General features: G+C 51.3%; 1 protein-coding gene across 2 annotated transcripts; it reads left to right on the forward strand.

Moving 5' to 3' along the window:
- The first annotated feature begins 900 nt into the window (after positions 1-900).
- On the forward strand, positions 901-25,513 carry UBA1 (ubiquitin-like modifier activating enzyme 1). Of its 2 annotated transcripts, XM_011982838.1 has the most exons (28): positions 3,751-4,267; positions 6,611-6,724; positions 8,587-8,633; positions 9,078-9,194; positions 9,323-9,381; positions 9,484-9,652; positions 9,756-9,890; positions 11,177-11,283; positions 11,560-11,650; positions 11,762-11,894; positions 12,440-12,537; positions 12,645-12,791; positions 12,923-13,099; positions 13,224-13,328; positions 13,417-13,497; positions 13,824-13,979; positions 16,287-16,452; positions 16,587-16,783; positions 20,030-20,094; positions 20,335-20,530; positions 21,247-21,321; positions 21,441-21,630; positions 22,801-22,889; positions 23,156-23,248; positions 23,376-23,567; positions 24,711-24,812; positions 24,921-25,021; positions 25,179-25,513. In XM_011982838.1, the coding sequence occupies exons 2-28, from the start codon at positions 6,688-6,690 to the stop codon at positions 25,312-25,314; spliced, it is 3,261 nt and encodes a 1,086-aa protein (XP_011838228.1). In that variant the 5' UTR covers positions 3,751-4,267; positions 6,611-6,687; the 3' UTR covers positions 25,315-25,513. The 2 variants fall into 2 exon arrangements, with proteins under 2 accessions (XP_011838229.1, XP_011838228.1); XM_011982839.1 differs by lacking the exons at positions 3,751-4,267; positions 6,611-6,724; positions 8,587-8,633 and adding an exon at positions 901-1,154.

Genomic DNA, 25,513 nt, shown 5'->3' on the forward strand with positions numbered 1-25,513 from the left:
AGCCATATCCTCGGTGAAGCTACGAAGGGAGAGGCACTCTCATACATTGCTGGAGGCAATGCAAAATAGTACAACCCTCTCTTCCACCCTCCCGCTCCTTCTCCTTTGTCTATTTTCCTGGTGGTGGTGGTGGTGGTGGTGGTGTGTGTGGCGGGGGTGTCTCACTTTGTTGCCCAGGCTGGTATTGAACTCCTGGGCTCAAGCAATCATCCTGCCTCGGCCTGCCAAAGTGATGGGATTATAGGCGTGAGCTACCGCGCCCGGCCAAGACTCCATTTATTAAAAGGCTGAAGAATTTTGCCGGGTGCGGCGGCTCACGCCTGTGATCCCGGCACTTTGGGAGGCCGAGCAAGCCGTATCGCCTGAGCTCAGGAGTTCGAGTCCAGTCTGGCCGACATGGCGAAATCCTGTCTCTACTATGGTAATATATGTAAACATGGAAAAGATAACAGTAAAATGTTCTGTGTTATAGGACCGTTGACCGAAATGTAATGCAGCACATGATTGTATAGACATAACTTATATTACTGTGTATAGTCACAGATATCTATTATAATACGGATTTGTATGTGAAACTATAATTTCACTTATTGTTATGTTTACGGTCTGTGTCTCTTGCTAGAATGTCAGCTCCATGAGCTCAAGGAAGAATTTCCAGCACCTGGCCCATGTCAAATGAACTATTTTGGCCACCTGAGTCTCGGTCTCCCCATCTGTAGGATGGGTGTGTCTTTCCATGTGGAGGCACCTACACATTCCGTTTCCTTTTCCCACCCTACAGAGCACGGCTCCGGCATTCCATAGCCCAGGCTTACATTTTCCCATATTCTGGACCCTGATGCCCACCACGTGCACCAGGCACTGGCCAGACAGGACTACCACCCCCAGCATGCCGCGCGCATTTGGGCCGTACCACAACCTGTAGGGGCATCTGGGTCTGAAACGGGCACCAGCGACGCGGGAGCAGGGACCGACGCCCCTCTAGCAGAGCATCTGTGGTACATCCCAGACCCGGGGCTCTCCGAGGCCCCGCGCTTCCGAGCTCCGCGCAAACTCTGGCTTCTCTTGTACGACGGAGGTGGTTTGCTCTTCCGTTGCCCCGTGGCTTCAGCTCATCTTTGGCAGGAAGGCGAGGCTTCCGCCCGGCACAGGGGGTGAGCTGGAGCACCGTGCCCCCAAGCCTCTGGACAGCATTTGGAGGAGGGTGCTTCCCTAATCCCAACTTCGGGGATCTCCTCATGGGCGTATTTGGAGCCTCCAGGCCCGGGGTGATATTTAGGGGGCGTCTACTTTTGAGGAGACCCTTAGGGGGTGCCGTTTGGGGACTTTGGGGTGGGATTTGGGAGTCTGTTTTGGGGAGCACCCCTCGGAGACAGTGTTTGGGGGGCTTTGGGGAGATTCTTAAGGTCCGTGTATGGGCACCCTTGTCCGTGGAGCAGGATTTGGGTTATTCTTCAAGGGGAGAAGCAAAGTTTGAGGTTACTAAAGTCAAGGCGGGACTGGGGGAGGGCTTGTTTCGGGACGGGGTCCTGGTGACAGTGAGAACAATCGGGACCGACGTGGCATAGTGGAGGTGTCAGGCCTTTGTGACCTCTGGCTCTGTGATGAGGTCCTCCCCGCGCCTGGAGGCTCAGGACTGCGAGACTGGACACGTCGGGGGCCCAGATGTTTCTAGGGAGAGGAGCCTCCCAGCTCAGGCTAGGGAAGGGACGCCGGAGCCCAGCTCTTCCTGAGCCGACGCGGCGCCACCCGGCCTTCGTTTGGTCGCGGTTTTATTCATTATTCATAAGGAGGTGGGGCTGTGGTAGGAGGCAGTTTTTTGCCTCTTTCGCACCTGGTCCGCAGAAGGGAAGGTATCGGCTTGTGAGTTATTCACGAGGGGCGGATCAGCGTGCTGAAGGGGCGTTCTGAAGTCTGCTGCGCAAAGGAGAGTTCTTTGATGATTCGCAAAAGTTAAGTAGCACTCTGAGTTTTCAGTGCTTTTCTAGGGGTTCCGTGCTTAATTCATGAGGAGCGTGGCTTTTGCAGCTTTATCTGCATGATCCGCGGTTAGCTTTCCCTTACAGGTACCAGAGTTAAAACCTGGCGTCTAGCGAAGGGATGAGGCCTCCTACATTGTTCATTTCTTATGGCCTGGTAATCTCAGATAATCAGCCGGGGCTCTGGATTCAAATCCCATCGATCCTTTCCAGTTGTGTGATCTTTGGCAAATCGTTTTGTAAGCCTGAATAATGGGTAGGAGGATAATGATAAGATTAGCTTACACTCGTTTAGCTACTTAGCGCATTTAGTCTTCACGACAATCCTAGGAGGTAGGTTATTATTACCCCCACTTTATAGATAAGGAAACTGGGGCACAGGAAGGCTAAGTAATTTGCCTAAGGTCACACAATCAGTGAGTGGCTGGGCCGGGATTCAAATTGGGGTCTAGTTCCGCAATCTGTAGTCTTAACCAGATGCCATAATGTCTCCCTTCCCCACTCCCCCGCGCCGCCGTTTAATAGTACTACTACTAATATAACACTTAGTATGTGCCAGGCATTGGTCTAAGCCCTTTCTACATATTTCTTCATTTAAACTCCATCTCAAGGTAAGTTGCTGTTGTTATTCCTATTTTATGGATGGGGAAGCAGTGGCCCAAGTTGGGGGTTTCTCTTGTGGCTGAGTATTCATAACTAATTTTATATTAATGTAAATATATATTTACATATCTTAACATATTACCTTTATATTAATATATAATGTTTTAAAAATTTAACAGTGCCTTGTGCCAGCAATGTTCTAAGACTCATCCCATAATTTATATTCTCTGATTTTCTTTTTTTTTTTTGAGACGGAGTTTCACTCTTGTCGCCCAAGCTGGAGTGCAATGGCACGATCTCGGCTGACTGCAACCTCTGCTTCCCGAGTTCAAGGGATTCTCCTGCCTCAGCCTCCCCAGTAGCTGGGATTAAAGGCGCCCGCCACCACGCCCAGCTAATTTTTGTGTTTTTAGTAGAAACAGGATTTCACCATCTTGGCCAGACCGGTCTCGAATTCCTGACCTCAGGTGATCCACTCGCCTCGGCCTCCCAAAGTGCTGGGATTACAGGCGTGATCTGATTTTCATAATAACACATCTCTGTGAGGTGGATGGGCTCTGTTACTATCCTCATTTTGCAGTTGTGAAAACTGAGGCACCTGCCAAAGACATGTAATGAGTTTGGGTTTGATTGGACTAAGGCAGCCCTTGTTCCTGAGGCGGGGAGAATGGAGGGAGGTGTGGGGAGAGGAGGCAGGGGCAGAGAGAACACTTCCCCTGGGTTTTCTGGTGGCACTGCAGCGACATCTTTCATTATTCATGAACAGGAAGGCGTGCTCACTTTGCCTTGGCTATAGCATCGTAATCTCTATTTGCTGGGTAGGGCAGTCTTGGGTGTTTCTTCGCCTTATGCATAATTCATAAATTGGGTGGAACCTTTCTTGACCTCTCTTGAGTTTCCAGGTTGAGCTACTGCAGCAGCATAATTCATTATTCAGAACCTGGGAGAGTGTGTTTTCTCTGCAGTAGCCCCATTTCCCTGCTTATAGTGTATTAGGTGCGGCAATAGGTGGGCGTGCTCCTTTTATTCCAACCCACTGGGTCTCATGCATTATTCATGAGTAAGTTGTGGCCTGGGTCTCCTTGGATTCCGGGCCCCTGCAAGATCATCATTATTCATGAATGGAGGTGTGTGACTTCCATGTTTTAATATTTGCTGTCGGGTTGCTGGTTGTTAGTCTACCAACCACTCAACTTTATGCATAACTTATAATCAGGAAGCGTGACCTTAATGGTTTTTCTTCGCTTCCATGACAGCCTGGCTGCAACCATTCATTATTCACATTCCATGAGGCGTGGCCTCTGTTTTACCTGTTTTCGTTGTTACTGCCACAATGCCCACCAGGTGGTACTGTTCCACTTCTAACCGAATGAATCGCAACCGGACCGGGAACTTTATGCATGATTCATAAGTAGGCGCGGCCCGCTTGCATCCGGGTTTCTGGGGGTGGGGACCAAGGTTTTGTTCCGGCCCCAGGCTCAGCGGCAGCCATCTTGTGTCGGCGGCTCGGCTGAAGGAGGTGGCAGGGACAACCACAGCCACAGCGGCCGGGGGAGGAGAAGGCGGCAGCGGCGATTCTAGGCGGCCCAGGCGGCGGGGAGGAGGAGAAGGAGGAGGGTGGCGGCCGGGCTTGGCTTCGGCTCCTTGAGGAGTTGGCGGCGGCGCGACCCGGGGAACCGGCATTGGTAAAAAACGTCCTTTCACTGCGCCTCGCCCGGGGCAGGGGTTTCGGGGAGGCACTGGAAGGGCCTGAGCCACGCTGCTGTCGGGGCGGGCCGCGGTGACTCGGGCGCCAGGAATCAGCGGAGTAGGGAGGGGGAGCAGAGCCTGGGGCGGGGCCGACTTTCCCCGGCCAGGACCACCCTGGATCCCTCTAGTTCCAAAATCTGACCTTGGAGTCGGACCCCCACGATGTGCTTTTAGAGACTCATGCCCAACATCTCTAGTCTGGGACCTGACTCCGTCCCGATCCTTGTATCTCAGATCAGAACTCTCCCCAGTCTCCGATAGAGATTTACGGGGATCAGCACTGCTGATCAGAGCTTCTCACCATTGAATGCCATTAAAGACCTGCCCCAGAATCTCCTTTGAGACACCTCCTAGCCTCTCAGTATTTGCCCTCAAGGCTTCCAAGACAGGCTAGACCTGGAAGGGGTCCATAGGCTCTTTATCTCTGTAAGAGAGTCCTCGTTTACATTTTCCTTCAGACCCCCCATCCCACACACATGTTAGCCACGCTCAGAGCTTCCAGGGGTACTAGACCCTGTGAAAGGCCATTTGGGCCTGGCCTTTGTGTCGGGGAACCCTCTTCGCCGCACCTCAGGTCTCCTAACCCCACCCTGGCCCTAGCGTCTTTCATCAGAGACTCTGCCCAGTATTTCTACTCAGAGACCCCTCTTAGCATTTGTCTTGAGAGACTTCAATTCCTAGACTCCGTCCTTTGACACTTTCTCTACTTTTACGGAATTTCTTGCTTTTCGTACTCCCAGTATTCAGAGACTACTGAGAGGCCTCAGCATCTTCCCCATCAGACACCTTGAACCCCCAGAGCCTTCCGGTGCACCAGATACCAGGGAGGAACTGTTTGGATACATAATCCTCCATCAAAGAGCCCCTGCGAGCATCTGCTCTTGCAGTCCCGGTTGGCTTCTAGCCCCTTCCATCAGAGACTCGCCTCCCCTACCCCACCCTAGACCCAGCCTCTGCCGTCAAAAGACAACCCGGGTTCTAGCTGCTTTTTTCAAAGATCTCTTCTCCTCACATCAGGCCTCAGAATCTGCCCTCAGATACTTTCAAGGTCCCTAATGTCTGCAGTCAGGGGTTTTCAGCTTCTGCTTTCAGACTCCTTGGACCCCAGGATCATTGTCAGATGTCCCTTCCACCCACAGGCCCTCTTGTTTTCTTTCTTCTTTCTTTTTTTTTTTTTTTTTTTTTTTGAGACGGAGTTGTTTCACTGTGTCCTCCAGGCTGGAGTGCAGTGGCGCCATCTCGGCTCACTGTAACCTCCACCTCCCTGCTTCAAGCGATTCTCCTGCCTCAGCCTCCCGAGTAGCTGGGATTACAGGCATGCACCACCACGCCTGGCTAAATTTTTGTATTTTTAGTAGAGATGGGGTTTCACCATATTGCCCAGGCTGGTCTGGAACTCCTGACCTCAGGTGATCCACCGCCTCGGCCTCCTAAAGTGCTGGCATTACAGGCGTGAGTAACTGCGCCCGGCCATGGCCCTCTTGTTTTCTACCGCAGTAGAAAACCCTCTTCTTAGCATCTACCTTCAGTGCCTCCATGGGGTCCTACATAATTGGTCAGAGAAACCCAACCCCATTTGGGGACCTAGCCAGTGTTTGCTTACTAACCTTTTTAAGGCCTGAACTATCTGGGCCCAGCTTCCCTTTTCCACCCCCTCAGAGCAGCTGTGATACCTAGCATGTCCTGTCAGAGATTGACACAGGGCCTTTGTGTTCCATTAGAAACCTTTCCCAGCCCCTCACCATCCACCCTCACAGCCTCCTGGGACTCTGTAGTAGGAATGTCAGATACAGCTCTCCTCTTGCATGTCCCTATCTATTATTTTTGGTTAAAGATTTCTCTCTGCTACCAGCATCTGTCTCCAGAGACCTCCAGAGCCTCAACATCCTCCTGATGGAGACTACCCCTCCCCCCAGACCCCAACGTCTTCCTGCTGCCTCCTCAGACTCTAGAATCCCCCACCCATTCCCTTTGCAGCTTCCATGGGGCCCAGCAACTGTCCTCCTACCTCTTTGCAGCCTCTGGGGGCCTCCACTGCAATTTTTCAGCCTTTCTCTAAAAGATCCTTTTCCAGAGATCCGAAATTTGAGTCTTTTCCTCACACCCTAGCCTAGTCCCTTCCCTCCCAGGACTTCTAACATCTCCTTTCCCATTTGCCTCAGAGCCTCCTTGCTCTTAGACACCCACTTCCTGATTTTCCTCTCACGTTCCCATGGACTTCTCAGTTAACCCCTCCCGGAAAGCTTGACATGCTCCAGCCCCCCTTCTCTATGCCCTAGCTTCTCCATGCTGCTAACCTGCCTCCTCTCACACCTCCAAGACTCCTCCCTCAAACCCTCTGGTTTGAGAATAGAGAATGCTTACGCTTGAAAATCTTCAGTTTGGAGACTCAGGTATGTTTAGAAACTAAGCCGCAGCTCAGCTTTGCCAAACAGTTCACAGTGTGTATGTTATAGTGGGGGCCTGAGCAAATGTTGAGGGAGGAAGGGTGTAGATTGTTTTTCTGCTGGGGGTGGGGGATCTTTAGCTCCTATCCAGAGTTTCTGTCCCAGACTCCTGCTTGCTTTGAGACAGGGCTGTTCCAGACCTTTGCAGTCGAAATCCAGTTGAACAATCATCTGAAACTTCTTAGACCCTTGCTGCCTGCACTAGGGATCCAGAGGGGAAATGTCTAGAAGTTAAAGTGCTCTCTGGCCCTGGATCATCTCTAATTTACGGAGTGAGGAAATGGCGTGTCCCGAACAAACTGACCAATGACAAGGCAAGGAGATAACTAAGTAATGGAGGCCACTACAGGTGCCCAGGGAGGAACTCACATCCTCAGGTCAGTGAGTTCTGACCACAGACCTTGGCTTCTTTAACTCTGCCAGCAGCCCCTTGAAGACAGTTTCGTTTGTCCCAGCTTTTGGAGAAAATGAGGCTCAGAGGAAATGAGATCTCTAACCCAGGTCAGTCAGAGAGTCAGTAAATGGAAAATACGGTTCGCCTTTGTCTCTACTAACTCACCAAGTCTCTTGCTACCTAGGTTGGCTCTTAGCATTCCAAGCAATTCACCTGGCTATCTCAGGGGCTCCAACTAGCCTCCTGCCTCCCCTCATTTCCCATTTCTTAGTCCTCTGGACTGGGCCGTGAGCCCAGGGGCGTTTGGCAAACAGTCCCCCACCAGCTGCATGCCTCTGGGCGAGTGAATGGGGTTCTCTGAGCCTTTGTTTTCTCATTTGTGATTTGGGCATAGGGTTATCTGGGTCATGGGGATTGTTAAGATTAGACAAAGCCCTTTCCTCTTTGATTGACATGCAGTATGCTCTTGGTAGATAGTAGGGAGCTCTTGTCATTGTGCTTGGTGCTAGTGACAGGTGCCAAGATGGAATCTTAGGTACACTGGGATACTTAGTGTCATAAAAGTCTCAGTGTAGGAGGACTTGTGTGAACGGAAGACTCAGTGCCTAGAGGAGCACTGGGGGTGAGGGGAAGTGACGCTGGGTCCTCCCATCTCCAACATCTGGACCCAGTCACCCGCACCACCAGATTTCACTTCCACAGCAGGCTGTATTGTTCTGTCTCTGGGACCTAGCAGTTGACCCTGGGCGAGTTACTTGACCGCGTGAGCTCACGTTTTCTCATTTGTCCTAAACTCTGCCTTGCTCGGTCAGGGTCATGGAGGGGATGAAACGTGATAACACGAGGAAGCAGCTTGGGCTCCAGAGTCAGCAGATCCTGGTCTGGTCCCAGCTCAGCTACTGTGTGGGAACCTTGGTCACCGAACGTCCCTGAGTGAATTTTTTTCCTTCACTTTAAAGTTGGGGGGTATTATTGACAGCAGTCCAAACCCCACAGGAGTGCCCTGAGGACACAGTGAGACAAGGCTTAGAGAAGTGCTTACTATGGCATCTGGCACGGGGAGGACTCCTAATAAGTCTAATACTCATTTATCATTGTGGTTAACCTGTTTAAGGGAGTCCACATGCAGATGAGGCTTGGGATGTGTTTGTTTTCTCTCTTTCTGCAACCTCTTTTATTGGTCTGTGTCGGTTTTCCCCTCCCAAAGCTGGGGGCAGGGTTGGGCTTTATAAAACTTCCCTCCCTGAGCCCCTCTGGGAACTGGGTTCTCAGCAAGTTACTGCTCCTGCCATCATGCCACCCTGATGGATGTCCAAGCCTCACTTCCCTCCTGCACTCCCCCTTCCCGCCGCCGTCCCTGGGATTAAGGGAGAGGAGAATGGCTGCTTGTTACTGCCTACCTACTCTGTGCCAGGTTCTGTGCTCTGTGTTATTTATCATCTCGATAACCCCATGGGGAAGGTAAGTGGTATTATCACCCCTGTTTCACGGTGAGAAAACTGAGGCCCACGGTGGTTAATTATTACTGTTAGTGGCAGGCTCAAGATTTGAAACCAGGTCTGTCCTGAATCCACATCTTTTCCCCTGACCTCTGCACAAGTACATTCTTGTCATTCCTTTCACTCCAGGATTGGAGTCTCTCCCTCATTGTCCTGTGCTGGGAAGAAGCAAATGGCTTAGTGGTCAGCAGTGTGGATTTGCAAATCAGACCACCTGGGTTCAGATCTTAGCTCTGACCACTGTGTTACCCTGGGCAAGTCCTCACCTTTCTGTGCCTGTCCCCTTTTTGCTGTAAAATTGGGGTACTAATACTTGTCTTCCCTTCCCCCACAGTTGCTACTAACAAACAGAAAAACGGTACCCATGTGCCCCAGGGTCACCTCTGTCCTTCTTTTTTTCCTCCAGATGTCCAGCTCGCCGCTGTCCAAGAAACGTCGCGTGTCCGGGCCTGATCCAAAGCCGGGTTCTAACTGCTCCCCTGCCCAGTCCGTGTTGTCCGAAGTGCCCTCGGTACCAACCAACGTGAGTGTCCTCTCCCTGGAGACTGGCAGACGAAGTGGTGGGTGGGAAAGTCTTCTGTATCACTGTCTGTCTATCCATGCTCCACTCCTGTGTGTCTCCCTGAACTTGTTCTTTCCCTCTATCCCTAGGGAATGGCCAAGAACGGCAGTGAAGCAGACATAGACGAGGGCCTTTACTCCCGGCAGCTGTAAGTGGGGCCAAGGCTGGGCCGAGGGGTGTGGAATGGGACATTGAGAGGATAGGGTTGGGTGGGGCAGGCCCTGACCTAGAGTACCCCCTAACCTGGCAGGTATGTGTTGGGCCATGAGGCAATGAAGCGGCTCCAGACATCCAGTGTCCTGGTATCAGGCCTGCGGGGCCTGGGCGTGGAGATCGCTAAGAACATCATCCTTGGTGGGGTCAAGGCTGTCACCCTACATGACCAGGGCACTGCCCAGTGGGCTGATCTTTCCTCCCAGGTACCTCTTCCTAGCACCCTTCCCCCTCTCCCCTTTCCCGAGGCACCACTGTTCCCGGTGCCTCAGCCATTTCACCTTTTTTCCCTACTGCACACCCTTACAGTTCTACCTGCGGGAGGAGGACATCGGTAAAAACCGGGCCCAGGTATCACAGCCCCGCCTTGCTGAGCTCAACAGCTATGTGCCTGTCACTGCCTACACTGGACCCCTCGTTGAGGACTTCCTTAGTAGTTTCCAGGTATCTTGGGGGTACCACCCAGCCTTCTGCCCAGTTCTCTCACAGCCCATCTCTGGTTTGTTCAGTGGTGTTCAATATTGATTTACTGGGTCGGCCTGAATCCTAGGTTTTGTGCTGGGGGACTAGAGTATGCAGGCAGCAGTTAGCCCCTGGCCCTGCCTTTTCTGTTCTGTTCTGTTCTTTTTTTGAGACCGAGTCTTGCTCTGTCGCCCAGGCTGGAATGCAGTGGCACGATCTCGGCTCACTGCAAGCTGTGCCTCCTGGGTTCACGCCATTCTTCTGCCTCAGCCTCCCAAGTAGCTGGGACTACAGGCGCCCGCCACCACACCCAGCTAATCTTTTTCTATTTTTTTTTGTATTCTTAGTAGAGACGGGGTTTCACCATGTTAGCCAAGGTGGTCTCGATCTCCTGACATTGTGATCCGCCTGCCTCAGCCTGCCAAAGTGCTGGGATTACAGGTGTGAGCCACCGCGCCCGGCCTGGCCCTGCCTTTTCAAGTGGGGAAGATGTGTACAGACAGTACGGCATAGTGGTTGTGGGCACAGACTGTGGAGGGAGCCATACTGCCTTGCTGCGGGCCTCCAGCCTTGGTAGTGTGACTTCAAGCAGGTTGCTTCATCTCCTGTACCTTAGTTTTCCTGTTTGTAATTAGTGCGTGGTAGCAGCACTGACTTCATGGACTTTTTGTGAGGGTTAAACACGTGGAATTGCAGCTGGCACGTAAGAACTGGATAGGTGTTTGTTAATTAAAAAGTCCAGGCCAGAAAGAGGTGCTCTGGAAGCTGAGAGTCGGCCCTGGGTTGCCAGGGCACTGCAGCTAAATCCGGATGGAGGAGTAGGAGCTCACCCTGGTGGGGAAGGATGGACATTCAGGCAGAGAGCAAAATCCCAAAGATCATGCGGAGCAGGCATTGTCTTGGGAATTGGAAGCAGGTGGGTGTGGTAGGAGTGAGCTCAGACTTTGGCTGGAGACAGAGTTTTACTCCAGTGTCTCACAGGGCATGGCAAGCAGACAGCAGCGGGTGTTTGTCAAATAAATGAGTCAGCTCTTCTCCAAACTCTGTCCTCCCAGCTACCTCTTCACCTTTCCTGGTATAGTCTAGGAGTTCATTTTTGACCCCCACAGAGTCTGATGCACAGTAGGTGCTGTGTGTTTGTGAAAGAGGCTGACCCAGCAAAGCCTGGATGTGTCTGCCTTGAGGACTGCCTGAGTCCTTGACATCAGCCCTCCACCATTTTCTCCTCTTCACCCCAATGCTGGGCCTGAGCCTCCATCTCTCCACAGGTGGTGGTGCTCACCAACACACCCCTGGAGGACCAGCTGCGAGTGGGTGAGTTCTGTCACAGCCGTGGCATCAAGCTGGTGGTGGCAGACACAAGGGGCCTGTTTGGGTGAGTGGCGGCCCACCCCGCTCCCTGTTCCCTTTTCCTCCAACTCCTACCAGGCCCAGGCCAAGACCTCTAGGCTCTCCCTGCCCTCGTCCCTCCTCAGCTACCCAGATTTTGGGTTCTGTGTGTTCATCTCTCCTCATGTGGCACAAGTACCATCTTATATCTCAGCAGTGATAGGCTGAGTTTGCTCAGCAAGTTTTCACTACATCTTGAGGGACCTGTGGGGCCTGTTTGTGCATGGGACACGGGCATCAGCCCTATTGCTTCCCTCTACAGGCAGCTCTTCTGTGACTTTGGAGAGGAAATGATCCTCACAGATTCCAACGGGGAGCAGCCGCTCAGTGCTATGGTTTCTATGGTTACCAAGGTAAGGAGACCAGCCCTAGGGTTCCTGGCGGGCAGGTGGGCTGTGGTAGTCCTTCCTGTCCGCTCTTGGTACCCTGGGCCTGTTTCTGAGACTCACTCTTCCTTTAACCAGGACAACCCTGGTGTGGTTACCTGCCTGGATGAGGCCCGACACGGGTTTGAAAGTGGGGACTTTGTCTCCTTTTCAGAAGTACAGGGCATGGTTGAACTCAACGGAAATCAGCCCATGGAGATCAAAGTCCTGGGTGAGCTGGGACCATGGGGGAAGCAGAGGGGAGCTAGGAGATATGTTCCTGGGTTCTGGCTGGGGAGTTGAAGGGAGGAGACGTGGCCCTTGGTTCAGATTGGGGAGACACATCCTGTTGTTTAAGATGAACTACAGACAGAATCCCGTGGGGTCCAATAAGAGCTGGTGGGCATGGGGGAGAGGTGCTGTGTTCGAGCTATTCCTGGGAGAATGTGTCCCTGGTATCTGAGCTGAGGGGGAAAAGGTCTCTGGTGTTTGAACAGGGCAGGTCAGAGGATCTACTTGTGTGTGAGCTGATTTGGATGGGAAGCAGATAAGGTCTTCCCATGTAGACTTGGAGCCAGGGACATAGGGTCTCACAGGGTCTGAGCTGGGTCTGGGGCACAGGAGAGATGTTTTCTGATGTCCATGTGGAGCCTGGAGCAGAGGGGAGATGGCGTCTGATGTCTGAGCTGAGTCGGGGCAGGAGGTTCCTTATCTTGCAGGGGTTGTGGATTTTAGGGAGAATGGGTAGACTGATAGCTCTCTTCCTGCCCTCTATAGGTCCTTATACCTTTAGCATCTGTGACACCTCCAACTTCTCCGACTATATCCGTGGAGGCATCGTCAGTCAGGTCAAAGTACCTAAGAAGATTAGCTTTGTGAGTGTGTCAGTGGGAACAGTGGCTATGTGGGGTAGTTCTAGGCATTCCCGAGTTCTCCATTCCTCTCTTCTGGTTCTGATGACCTCCCCCTTCCCCCGCCACAGAAATCCTTGGTGGCCTCACTGGCAGAACCTGACTTTGTGATGACGGACTTCGCCAAGTTTTCTCACCCTGCCCAGTTGCACATTGGCTTCCAGGCCCTGCACCACTTCTGTGCTCAGCATGGCCGGCCACCTCGGCCCCGCAATGAGGTGGGTGGGTAGGCGAGCCAGCCAATGCAGACATGCCTGGCACTGAAGGCCCACCATGCTTCTGCCTATCCACACTCCCTGCCCTCATTGTGGCCTTACAGATCCTCTTTTGGTTCTTTCTGGCCCACCAGGAGGATGCAACAGAACTGGTGGCCTTAGCACAGGCTGTGAATGCTCGAGCCCTGCCGGCAGTGCAGCAAGAGAACCTGGACGAGGACCTCATCCGGAAGTTGGCATATGTGGCTGCTGGGGATCTGGCACCCATAAATGCCTTCATTGGGGGCCTGGCTGCCCAGGAAGTCATGAAGGTCAGCATGGGTTGGGAGAGGCAGGATTGGGGTGGGCCAGGTGCCTCCCTGACTCCGTCACTTGCCCTCTGTGTCAGGCCCCTGTTAACCACTGACCACCCCCTCTCTCCCTTCCCCTCTCCAGGCCTGCTCCGGGAAGTTCATGCCCATCATGCAGTGGCTATACTTTGATGCCCTTGAGTGTCTCCCTGAGGACAAAGAGGCCCTCACGGAGGACAAGTGCCTCCCAGTATGTGGGTGGGACCTGTGGGGAGGGCATCATTGGGGGCATTTCTGGGGAGGCCTCTCTCTGACCCTCCTCCCTTTGCATTCCTTAGCGCCAGAACCGTTATGATGGGCAAGTGGCTGTGTTTGGCTCAGACCTGCAAGAGAAGCTGGGCAAGCAGAAGTATTTCCTGGTGAGTGGTCCCCTTGGATGCCTGCTCCCCTCATCTTGGCCTCTGACCATCTGCCCTGGGGCTTCCTTCAGCATTTCAACGCAACCTGTGAGGCATTCCCTTTGCCATTCTCCTTATCTTGAAGGGAAGCCCAGTGCATCCCTCGTTTCCCGCTCTGGTTCCTCCTTCCTCACACGACTGCGTGTCATTTCTTAGAGTCCTGGAACCTGAAGATGTGGTGTTAGCCCCTCTCCCCATCTCTCAGGGGAGTGAGGGGTGATGGGTAGCCTCACACTAACCTGCATCACTCTGACCAGCCTCTGCCTGTCTTCTTGGTTGCCTCTTAGGTGGGTGCGGGGGCCATTGGCTGTGAGCTGCTCAAGAACTTTGCCATGATTGGGCTGGGCTGCAGGGAGGGTGGAGAAATCGTCGTTACAGACATGGACACCATTGAGAAGTCAAATCTGAATCGACAGTTTCTTTTCCGGCCCTGGGATGTCACGGTGAGTAGGGTAGGAGGTGGGGCTTTGTCATCTCACTTTCCTCCTTTTTCTTTTTTTTTTTTTTTTTTCTTGAGACAGAGTTTTGCTCTTGTTGCCCAGGCTGGAGTGCAGTGGCATGATCTCTGGCCCACCACAACCTCTGCCTCCTGGGTTCAAGCGATTCTCCTGCCTCAGCCTCCTGAGTAGCTGGGATTACAGGCATGCGCCGCCATGCCCGGCTAATTTTGGTTTTTAAGTAGAGACAGGGTCTCTCCATGTTGGTCAGGCTGGTCTTGAATTCCCGACCTCAGGTGATCCGCCTGCTTCAGCCTCCCAAAGTGCTGGGATTACAGGCGTGAGCCACCTCAGCTCGCCCCTCCTTTTTCTTGTTCCCATTCTTTCTGTCAGAGATCTTTCCACCTCGGCCAGAAGCCTTTCCCAGCTTCTGTATCTTGTTTGTTTTTTTTGTTTTTTTTGTTTTTGCCTTGACCTTAGTGCTGGTTGGGACAGTGTATCTCGGGTCCTCAAAACCACTCTCAAGCTCAATTCGCCAAGAGAACTCATGGGACTTAGCATATAGTCGTGCTTGTGGCTACAATTTATTACAGCAAAAGGAAACAGACCAAAATCAGCAAAGGGAAAAGGCTGGTGGGGTGAAGTCTGGGGGAGCCAGATACAAGTTTCTAGGAGTCTTCTCCCTGTGGGAGTTAAACAAGGCGGCCTTTATTTCCCCAGTCGCAACAGTAACTACAGAAATAACAGCAACAAGGTGTAACAAGATGTGAAATGTTGCCAACCAGGGAAGCTTGTTAGACTCAGCACCATTGTAAAATGTTGCCAATCAGGGAAGCTTGTTAGACTCAGCACCATCTCTTTTACTTAGGACTGGTCATGTAGGCACCCCCTTCCTGGCACATACCAAAATTTCCAGACTCCCAGAAGGAAAGGTGTTCAGCATAAACTGTATTGTTTGCATGAACAGTTTAGGCACAGTGAACCACTGATATCAGGTAGGGAGTGGTGGGATTCTTCCCGAATTCCAAGTTCCCAGACTCCAGCCAAGGGTGGACCTTGGAAGCAGGCCTTTCCAAGGGTTGCAGTTTCAGTCTCCTAGGCTTACACTTCTCTGCCCATATGGAAACTGGGTTGGTTATGCAGGGATCTCTGAGAAGTCTTCTGTAGGGAACAATGTCATTTTTGCTTACCCAGGATTTATTCCCCCTTTCATTCATTTCATTTATTCACCAAATAGTTACTGAGGTACTGTTTTAGGTATTGGGGATATACCAAGGAATAAAACAAGATTCCTGAAAGGGGAGGGGAACGGACAGCAAACAATAGACACAATACGATCGTGAGGTATATAGTTAATGTCGGTGATGAGTGCTCCTCAAAGGAAACAACAAAAACCAGACAAGGGAAGTCAGGGTGTCAGGGAGAATGGTTTGTAGTATTGATGACAGTGGTTAAGGAAGGCCTGAGTTCTGCAGAGACCTCAAGGATATGAGGGACTAGAGCGCCTTCTGCTGCGGAAGAGCCCACGCAAAGATCCTGAGGTGGGAGGGTCAGGGAGCCAACTCATTTTACGGTAAGTGGAGGTGGGATCCAGGGGAGGATTCTGAGCAGAGGAGGGATGTGGCCCACCTTGGGCTTTGAAAGGATCCTGCTTGTCTGTGCGCTAGCATCCTGGTGCTGGTTGGGGGAGTCTACGTCAATCCTGGGTGCTATTACCTGAAAAAATAGTAGGTGTTAGATGAAAGAACAGATGTCTGGCCCATTGTCTCCAGTCTGTTCCTGTCCACAGCTTCCCTTTCCACTGATCCCCTGCCACATGCGTCATCATCCTGGCCATGTGGCATTGTCACAGACCGTCTCTCCTGCTAGCCACCTAACTCAGGGCCTGGGTCTTCCCCAGCATTAAGTAAATCCGTCTCAGGCAGGCAACCCTTTATAGATGTTTGGGCCAGGTGTGGTGGCTCACGCCTGTAATCCCAGCTCTTCGTGGGGCCGAGGTCTTTGAGCTCAGGAGTTCAAGACCAGCCTGGGCAGCATGACAAAACCCTGTCTCTACCAAAAATACAAAAATTAGCCACGCATGGTGGTGCACACCTGTGGTCCCAGCTACTTGGGAGGCTGAAGTGGGAGGATGGCTGGAGCCTGGGAAGTTGAGGCTGCAGTGAGCTGTGATCACGCCACTGCACTCCAGCCTGTGTGATGGAGAGAGACCCTGTCTCAAAAAAAAAAAAGATGTTTGTTGGGTGAATGAACAGATAAGTGAGCTCTGTTCCCCCGTCCCCACCCTGGAACTGCACTTTCTTAACCCTTTAGAAGTTAAAGTCTGACACGGCCGCTGCAGCTGTGCGCCAGATGAATCCACATATCCGGGTGACAAGCCACCAGAACCGTGTGGGTCCTGACACAGAGCGCATCTATGATGACGATTTTTTCCAAAACCTAGATGGCGTGGCCAATGCCCTGGACAACGTGGATGCCCGTGAGTTTGGAGGCGGGTGAAATGGTCAAGGGCAAAGTTGTGTGTGTTTCGGTGTGTATATACCAAGAGGGGTGTCTGTCTTCCTGTCCTCTCCTAATGTTCCTTTCCCGGCTGTCGCTTTGTCCTCCCCGCAGGCATGTACATGGACCGCCGCTGCGTCTACTACCGGAAGCCACTGCTGGAGTCAGGCACACTGGGCACCAAAGGCAACGTGCAGGTGGTGATCCCCTTCCTGACAGAGTCGTACAGTTCCAGCCAGGACCCACCTGAGAAGTCCATCCCCATCTGTACCCTGAAGAACTTCCCTAATGCCATCGAGCACACCCTGCAGGTGATAAGCTGTGGGAGAAGGGAAAGAGGCCGGGCATCTGGCCAGGCCGCTGCCTCTCTGCCCCCAGGCCCTTGCCTTGCCTTCAGATGTTGCATGCCTAAGCCTAAGATGTACCTTTTCTCCAAACCTCCCTCCCTCTCTTCCCACCAAGCAGCCTGGGTTTCTAGAATGACTCATTCTTTTTTCACTTTTACTTTGAATTTTTTTCAACACATAGACAAATATTAAGAATATTATGATGAATACTCAAATACCATTCCTCACCTAAATTTAGCAATTCTTAATGTTTTGCCACATTTTCTTCTTAGATGTATATAGATTTTTCTTCTTTGTGCTTAAATGTGTCACGGACATTACAGCCTTTACTCCCCTACTATTTCAGTGCCTCTGCCAAGTGAGGATATGTTGCTATAGAACAGGGTTTCTTAGCTTCAGCACTACTGACATTTGGGGCTGGTTACTTCTTTGTTATGGGAGAGGGGATGCCCTGTGCACTGTAGGATGTTTCTCAGCATTCCTGACTTCTTATGTCAATAGCACTCCCCCTCCATCATGACATCTAAAATGTCTCCAGACATTGCCAGATGTCCCCAGGGGTGCCACATCACTCCCAATTGAGAACTACTTCTATCTAACAGAAACATCACTTTCATGCTCAACAAAATTAACAATCATTCTTACCATCTCTTCCAGTTATTTATTTGTCTCTAATAGTCCATATTCGGGTTTTCCCCAGCTGTTACTTAAAATGAGTTTAACAGCTGGTTTGTCAGGATGATTCTGTGTGTGTGGTGCATGTACCTACAGAACAGTGCACATATTATCTAGCTCAGGGGTGTCCAGTCATTTGGCTTCCCTGGGCCATATTGGAAGAATTATCTTGGGTCACACATAAAATATACTAACACTAACGATAGCTGATAAGCTGAAAAAATAAAAGAAAAAAAGATCCGTGCATAAATCTCATAATGTCTTAAGAAAATTTACAAATTTGTGTTGGGCAGTATTCAAAGTCATCCTGGGCCGCATACGGGCCACAGGTTAGACAAGCTTGATCTAGCTGAAGTTTTACAAAGTGAACACACAAGTGACTACCACCTAGGCCAAGAAACAGAACCTAGGGATTACCATTGTGCTGTCAGAATAATTCTTAGTGCAGTGTTTGAGGCCAAACCATTTAGAATAGTAGGAGTATGAGGGTGGGAACAAAATAGGGAAGGGGAAAAAAAAAACCAGTTCCATCTGTCACTTTCTCCCTTCTGACACTGCAGTTCCAGAGTGGGTATGTTTGTATTTGTGCACCCACCACAGTCTTACTAGGTCATGTGTGACCTCTCTGTGCCTCAGATTCCTGTTCTGTAAAATGGGAATGACAGTAGCATCTACCTCACAGGACAGTTGTGAACCACTTGGCATTTACCGTGTGCCTGGCACTGTTTTAACCAAGCTTTAAATATATACGTATTTGCTCATTTCTTCCTAGCAACCCCATGAAGTAGGTATCACTGTTGTAACATCTGTTCTAGAGATGAAGCACAGAGGTAAAGATGTTATCCTGTGTGCCTGAAGTCACAAAACTAGGTAATACGTGGCATAGCTGGAATCTGAACATGAATTTCTCACATCTGTACACTCCAAACCACCTCGCTAATGACTGCGAACTGTCCTAGGAACTCTCAGAGGCCAGAACATCTGTCTTGTTTGCTATTTTATTTTTTGAGACAGGGTCTCATTCTGTCACTCAGGCTGGGGTGCATTGGCACAATCATAGCTCACTGCAACCTTCAGCTCCTGGGAAGTGTGTGTGCGCGCACGTGCGCCTGTTAACGTTGACCAGGCTGGTTGCAAACTCCTGGGCTCAAGTGATCCACCTACCTCAGCCTCCGAAAGTGCTGGGATTACATGTGTGAGCCCCTGTATCCAGCCTCTGTCTTGTTTTCTGCCGAGTCCTCAGGGCCTGGATAGGGATCATTTTTGGTTTGGTCTGAGTTTTTTCTTTTTTAAAAAATTGTGGTAAGATACACTTAGTTGAAGTTTTTCTTTTTTATGGAGGCATAACATATCTAGAATAAAGTACACAGTTTTTGTTTTGTTTTGTTTTTGTTTGTTTTTTTTTGAGGTGGAGTTTTGCTCACGTTGCCCAGGTTGTAGTGCAGTGGCGCAGTCTCGGCTCACTGCAACCTCTGCCTCCCAGGTTCAAGCGATTCTCCTGCCTCAGCCTCCCAAGTAGCTGGAATTACAGGCGTCTGCCACCACACCCGGCTAATTTTTGTATTTTTAGTAGAGACAGGGTTTCACCATGTTGGCCAGGCTGGTCTCGAACTCTTGACTCAGGTGATCCACCCGCCTCAGCCTCCCAAAGTACTGGGATTACAGGCGTGAGCCACCTCGCCTGGCCTGGTACGCAGATCTTAATACATTTTTAGGCTGGGCTTGGCGGCTCACACCTATAATCTCAGCACTCAGGAGGCCAAGGAGTGAGGTTTGTTTGAGCCCAGGAGTTCAAGACCAGCCTGGGCAACATAGCAAGACCTTGTCTCTACAACAAATCTTAAAAATGAGCCGGGTGTGGTGGCATGTGCCTGTGGTCCCAGCTACTCGGGAGGCTGAGGTGGGAGGATTGTTTCAACCTGGGAGGTCAAGGCTGCTATGAGCCGTGATTGCGCCACTGCACTCCAGCTTGGGTGACAGAGTGAGACTTTGTCTCAAACAACAAAACAAAACAGTTTTCCATATACACAGCACTATTGTAACCACTGCCCAAATCAAGTTCATTGGTTTTTCTTTTTTTTTTTGAGATGGAGTCTTGCTCTGTCACCCAGGCTGGAGTGCAATGGCATGATCTCAGGTCACTGCAACCTCCGCTTCCCGGGTTCAAGCGATTCCTCTGCCTCAACCTCCCGAGTAGCTAGGATTACAGGCGTCTGCCACCATGCCCGGCTAATTTTTGTATTTTTAGTAGAGATGGGGTTTCATCATGTTGGTCAGGCTGGTCTCGAACCCTTGACCTCAGGTGATCCACCCACCTTAGCCTCCCAAAGTGCTGGGATTACAGGTGTGAGCTACTGCACCTGGCCTGGTTTTTCAATTGAGGTGGGGAAATGGGGAAGGCTGGGGAGCTTCCCCACTTCCAGAGTAACTGTGAGCCTTGTACTTGCTTTATTCACTGATGGTCCTTCTAATAATGCCTGCGGAAACCCATTTTGTCAACTGTGGCCACATGTAATCTGTTTGCTATGTCTGCAGTGGGCTCGGGATGAGTTTGAAGGCCTCTTCAAGCAGCCAGCAGAAAATGTCAACCAGTACCTCACGTGAGTAACTCCAGTGCCCTCTCGCCCTATCCTTGTCCACCAGCCAAGGCATCCCGCCCGCTTTCCTCATCACAGTAACACTTGGCACCAGGCACACTTTTCACATGAATGAGTGGCTGCTCGGGCCTCGTATTGTTTGGGGTCGGGACTAGTTTTCCATGGAGAAAATAAGATTGCTCTGGAGCCCACTCCTGAGGCTGACGTGTAATCCTGTCCTCTGTCCTCTTCGATTCCTGATAGAGACCCCAAGTTTGTGGAGCGAACACTACGGTTGGCAGGCACCCAGCCCTTGGAGGTGCTGGAGGCTGTGCAGCGCAGCCTGGTGCTGCAGCGACCACAGACCTGGGCTGACTGCGTGACCTGGGCCTGCCACCACTGGCACACCCAGTACTCAAACAACATCCGGCAGCTGCTGCACAACTTCCCTCCTGACCAGGTAATGCCCAGTTGTTGGGTCCATTTGACAGAATGTATTTCCCTGAAATGGGAGCCTGCAGTGTGGGTTCTCCCACTGCGGAGTCCAGCTGTGGCAGGTGCCCTGAGGCATGGGGATCTGAGAAGAGTGATTGACCCTAACCTGCTTTTTCCTTACCCTAGTTCCTTTGAGCAAAGAGGCTTGGTTGCTGTTTACCCTGACTGTGGTGTGGGCTGCGTCATACCTGATTCCCAGTCAGGGCTGTAGGGGTTATGGGGGAGAAATTCTGGAGTTAAGTGCACAGGAATCAATACGGGTTTGGGTTCAAATCCAAACTCTACTTGAACAAATCACGTAACTTCTTTCTGTACCTCAGTTTCCTCGTCTGTGAAGTAGAAATAATAGTGATCTACGTCATGGGGGGTTTGGGGAGGATTAACTGGTATTTATTAATATGAAGTTAGTACAATGCCTGGTAATCCATGAGTTTGTTAAATGATGGGCTGTCTAGCACAAAATGACTACCCAGGGATTGGTAGTTGTTCTCTCAGCCAGATCTGTGGTTCAACCTGTGGGACCCTACAGTTGGGGTATTTTGTGATTGGCTCCAGTCCCCATCGAGTGCCCAACCCGAGATAGTGAGTTGGGGGCACCTCTGGGGCCTAGGTGAAGTGCCAAGATTCTCAGAGAGGCCTTCACTCTCAGGTCCTGTTCTCAAAAATCTCTCCATCCCTTAGCTCACAAGCTCAGGAGCCCCTTTCTGGTCTGGGCCCAAACGCTGTCCACACCCGCTCACCTTTGATGTCAACAACGTAAGTCTCCTCTCTAGGGTCTTCTGGGGTCAGGTGGAGGGTGAGTAGGTGGGAAGGAGGTGGTGGCTCCCCACTCGAAGGCTGATGTGCTCACCCTTCCCTGCCCTGCCTTCTCCTAGCCCCTGCATCTGGACTATGTGATGGCTGCTGCCAACCTGTTTGCCCAGACCTACGGGCTGACAGGCTCTCAGGACCGAGCTGCTGTGGCCACACTCCTGCAGTCTGTGCGGGTCCCCGAATTCACCCCCAAGTCTGGCGTCAAGATCCATGTTTCTGACCAGGAGCTGCAGAGCGCCAATGCCTCTGTTGGTGAGGGTGTTTGGCCAGTTGGCCAGTAGTCACCCCCAAATGTCCCCGGCCTAGTCTAGCCTCCCCACCAGTCCTCTACCCCTGGCTCTGCTCTGCTCTGTGACCCCAGGCCTGAGGTTTACCCACACCTTCCTTTGAGCCTCCCTTTGACATGAAGAGGGTAGGTTGGGGCAAATTGTCTCCCTCCCTCCTCCTCTCCACTCTGGCCCGCAGGAGAACTTGCTGTTTTACTCTTGCTCTGTATATTTCCCTTAGTTCTGTTCTTTCTTCTTGATCTGTTCATCTAAGACGTATGATCTCTACCAGTGGTCTCTCTCCCGTGATACCTTCCTGCCTTGTCTCCTTCCAGATCTGCCCCCATCTGTACATCTATCGCCATGTTTCTCTATGCATCTTCACCCTCCATAGTTTGGGGCTGCGGTTTACTGACACCCCCGCCCCACCCCATCTACATATTTTTTCACCACTCCTCCCTTCTGTATATAATGCATCTGTAGCTCTGTAATGCCCCCTACATTTACCTTCCTTATATCTCATCCCTCTTCCTCTCCACAGATCTCCTCCCATTTCCCCTTCCATGGTCCCCATCTTCCTTCTGAAATATCTACTCCTTCATATTCCTCTATGTACGTCTTCCAATCTTTCCTTCCATATCTCTCATCACCTTCATATATTTCTCCTCCCACCTGTCTCACCCTCTGTATACCCCCACTCTCCCCTTTTATATCTTCTCCATCTCCCCCCATATCTTTCCTCTATGTCCACATCTGTACATTCCCCCCAACTTCCCCTCCATATATCTTTTTTACTCCCCTTTTCCTCCCTGTATCCTCTGTGTTCCCCCATCTCGCTCTACATCATTCTTCCCAAGATCTTTACGTTTCCCATCTTGATCTCTCCATCTCCACTTTCTCCTAACACTTTCATTTCCATTCCTTAGTGTCTCTAGAGAGATCGTTCTTGATAGCCTCAGCTCTTTCTCTGTGTTTTTCAGGTTTGTATTCTGTTCTTCTCTACCTCTCCTCCTTGCCCCTTTTCTCTCCCAGGATGTCTCTCCTTTCCAAATCCTTTTTCTACCTGAATACCTTTTGGCCCACACTGGGCTCCCATTTCCACCTCAGACCTTAGCCTGGGATCTAAAGGGCTGACAGTGTCCCTCTCTTCATGCAGATGACAGTCGTCTAGAGGAGCTCAAAGCTACTCTGCCCAGCCCAGACAAGCTCCCTGGATTCAAGATGTACCCCATTGACTTTGAGAAGGTACAGGGTGGGGGCCCAGGACAGGGAAGGGAGGATGGGCAAAGCATAGACAGGCTGGAGAAAAACAGGAGGAGTATCTGGAGACAGCCCTGGGCCTTTGTGGGGATCAGATCGTGGGCCTGCCACATAGCTCTGAATGAGTAGGTGTTCCCAGCCATCCCTTTGTGATCTGGGAGAGTCCATCAGGCAGTTGCAGTGGAGGATACACATTTTCTTTAACTGATCCTCTCCCCACTGCCCCTTCACACCCTCCCCACTCATAACAGGATGATGACAGCAACTTTCATATGGATTTCATCGTGGCTGCATCCAACCTCCGGGCAGAAAACTATGACATTCCTCCTGCAGACCGGCACAAGGTGAGGGGAATCTAGACCTGATGTTCCACACTCCTCCAGGTTTGAGTTACCCACACTCAGCCCCTCTATAGACCCTGAGGCTCTTGTACTCAACTACCACCATTTTTTGTCCCTTCCTGTCTCTCAGAGCAAGCTGATTGCGGGGAAGATCATCCCAGCCATTGCCACGACCACAGCAGCCGTGGTTGGCCTTGTGTGTCTGGAGCTGTACAAGGTTGTGCAGGGGCACCGACAGCTTGACTCCTACAAGAATGGTTTCCTCAACTTGGCCCTGCCTTTCTTCGGTTTCTCTGAACCCCTTGCCGCACCACGTCACCAGGTGGGGGCCCGCATCAGAAGTGGGGTTTGGGTGGGGTATGTCTGTAGATTCTGGTTCTAATTCACGTCATACCCTGTCACCAGGTGAGGGTTTCTGTCTATGTGTACCTACCCTTTTTATGCATCCTTTTTCGTTTATTCATTAATCATATTGTTTGAGTACATGCGAAAAGATGGGATATTTGAATTGTGCCCTGGGAGATTATTAGTATTATTAACTACACAATAATGGCAGCCAAAATTTATTGGATGCTTCCTACACTTATGTGCTTTGCTTGCTTCATTCATGAATTCACTCAAATATTTATTGAGCACCTGTTGTGTGCAGGTACTCTTCTAAGTTATGTTCCTCAAGTAGATGATATAAATAACCTATTAAATGATCTTGGAATCAAAAAAGGATAAAAAGAGGCCGGGCGCGGTGGCTCACGCCTGTAATCCCAGCACTTTGGGAGGTCGGGGCACATGGATCACCTGAGGTCAGGAGTTCGAGACCAGCCTGGTCAACATGATGAAACCTTGTCTCTACTGAAAATACAAAAAATTAGCTGGGCATGGTGGTGGGCACCTGTAATCCCAGCTACTCAGGAAGCTGAGGCAGGAGAATGACTTAAACCTGGGAGGCGGAGGTTGCAGTGAGCCGAGATCGTGTCATTGCACTCTAACCTGGGCAACAAGAGCAAAACTCCATCTCAAAAAGATAAAGAGGACTTGAGAATACCAGGGGGCAAAGGCATGTGTTTGAGATTTTGTGTGGGATGGTCAGAAAAGGCCTTGCTGAAAAGATGACACTTGAGATCAGAATTGGAGAATGTGAGGGGGCAAACTGTGCAGGCTTGGTGGTGAGTGGGGACACATTCCAGGCAGAGGGACCAGTTCTTAAAAGGGTACCAAGATAGGGGTGTGCCTGGCAAGTTGGAGGAATTCAAAGTCCATGGAGTGAGTGTGAGACTGAGGAGAGTAGGAGATGAGAAGAAAACAATTTCAGTGCTTGGGGTGAGATGGGAGCCACAAGAGGATTTCGAACAAAAGAGGATTGTGATCTGACTGAACACGTCTGCATGGGGGTGAGGGGAATGGAGACAGATGGGGGCTGGACCCTCTGGGATGGTCTCCATCTTACACTCCCCTCTTTGTCCTGCAGTACTATAACCAAGAATGGACATTGTGGGATCGCTTTGAGGTACAAGGACTGCAGCCTAATGGTGACGAGATGACCCTCAAACAGTTTCTCGACTACTTTAAGGTAAGGCCCCTCCCTCTCTCTCTCACCCCACCTTGGGGGGCGAGGTGTGCAAGGTGACTTGCTAGCCTGTCCACCCCCATGACCCTGCTGTTCCCCGTCCCTCTCCAGACAGAGCACAAATTAGAGATCACCATGCTGTCCCAGGGCGTGTCCATGCTCTATTCCTTCTTCATGCCAGCTGCCAAGCTCAAGGAACGGTTGGATCAGCCGTGAGTTGGCCACTGGCCAAGCTGGGGGGAGGCCCTGTATAGGTTGGGGAACCTCAACATCCAGCTGTCCCACTCCAGTTCACTGCCCCCACCTACCTGCCCGTCCTCTCTTGCTTTCTGCCCTCCTGACCCTATGCTCCCATCCCCCTGTCCCCAGGATGACAGAGATTGTGAGCCGTGTGTCGAAGCGAAAACTGGGCCGCCACGTGCGGGCGCTGGTGCTTGAGCTGTGCTGTAACGACGAGAGTGGCGAGGATGTCGAGGTTCCCTATGTCCGATACACCATCCGCTGACCCCCGTCTGCTCCTCTAGGCCGGCCCCTGTCCATCCCTCTCCACGCCCCTTCCAGCCCAGGGTTCCCATTTGGCTTCTGGCAGTGGCCCAGCTAGCCAAGTCTGGTGTTCCCTCATCATCCCCCTACCTGAACTCCTCTTGCCACTGCCTTCTACCTTGTTTGAAACCTGAATCCTAATAAAGAATTAATAACTCCCA

Source organism: Mandrillus leucophaeus, unplaced genomic scaffold (assembly GCF_000951045.1).
Source record: "Mandrillus leucophaeus isolate KB7577 unplaced genomic scaffold, Mleu.le_1.0 Scaffold243, whole genome shotgun sequence".
Taxonomy (NCBI): Eukaryota; Metazoa; Chordata; class Mammalia; order Primates; family Cercopithecidae; genus Mandrillus; species Mandrillus leucophaeus.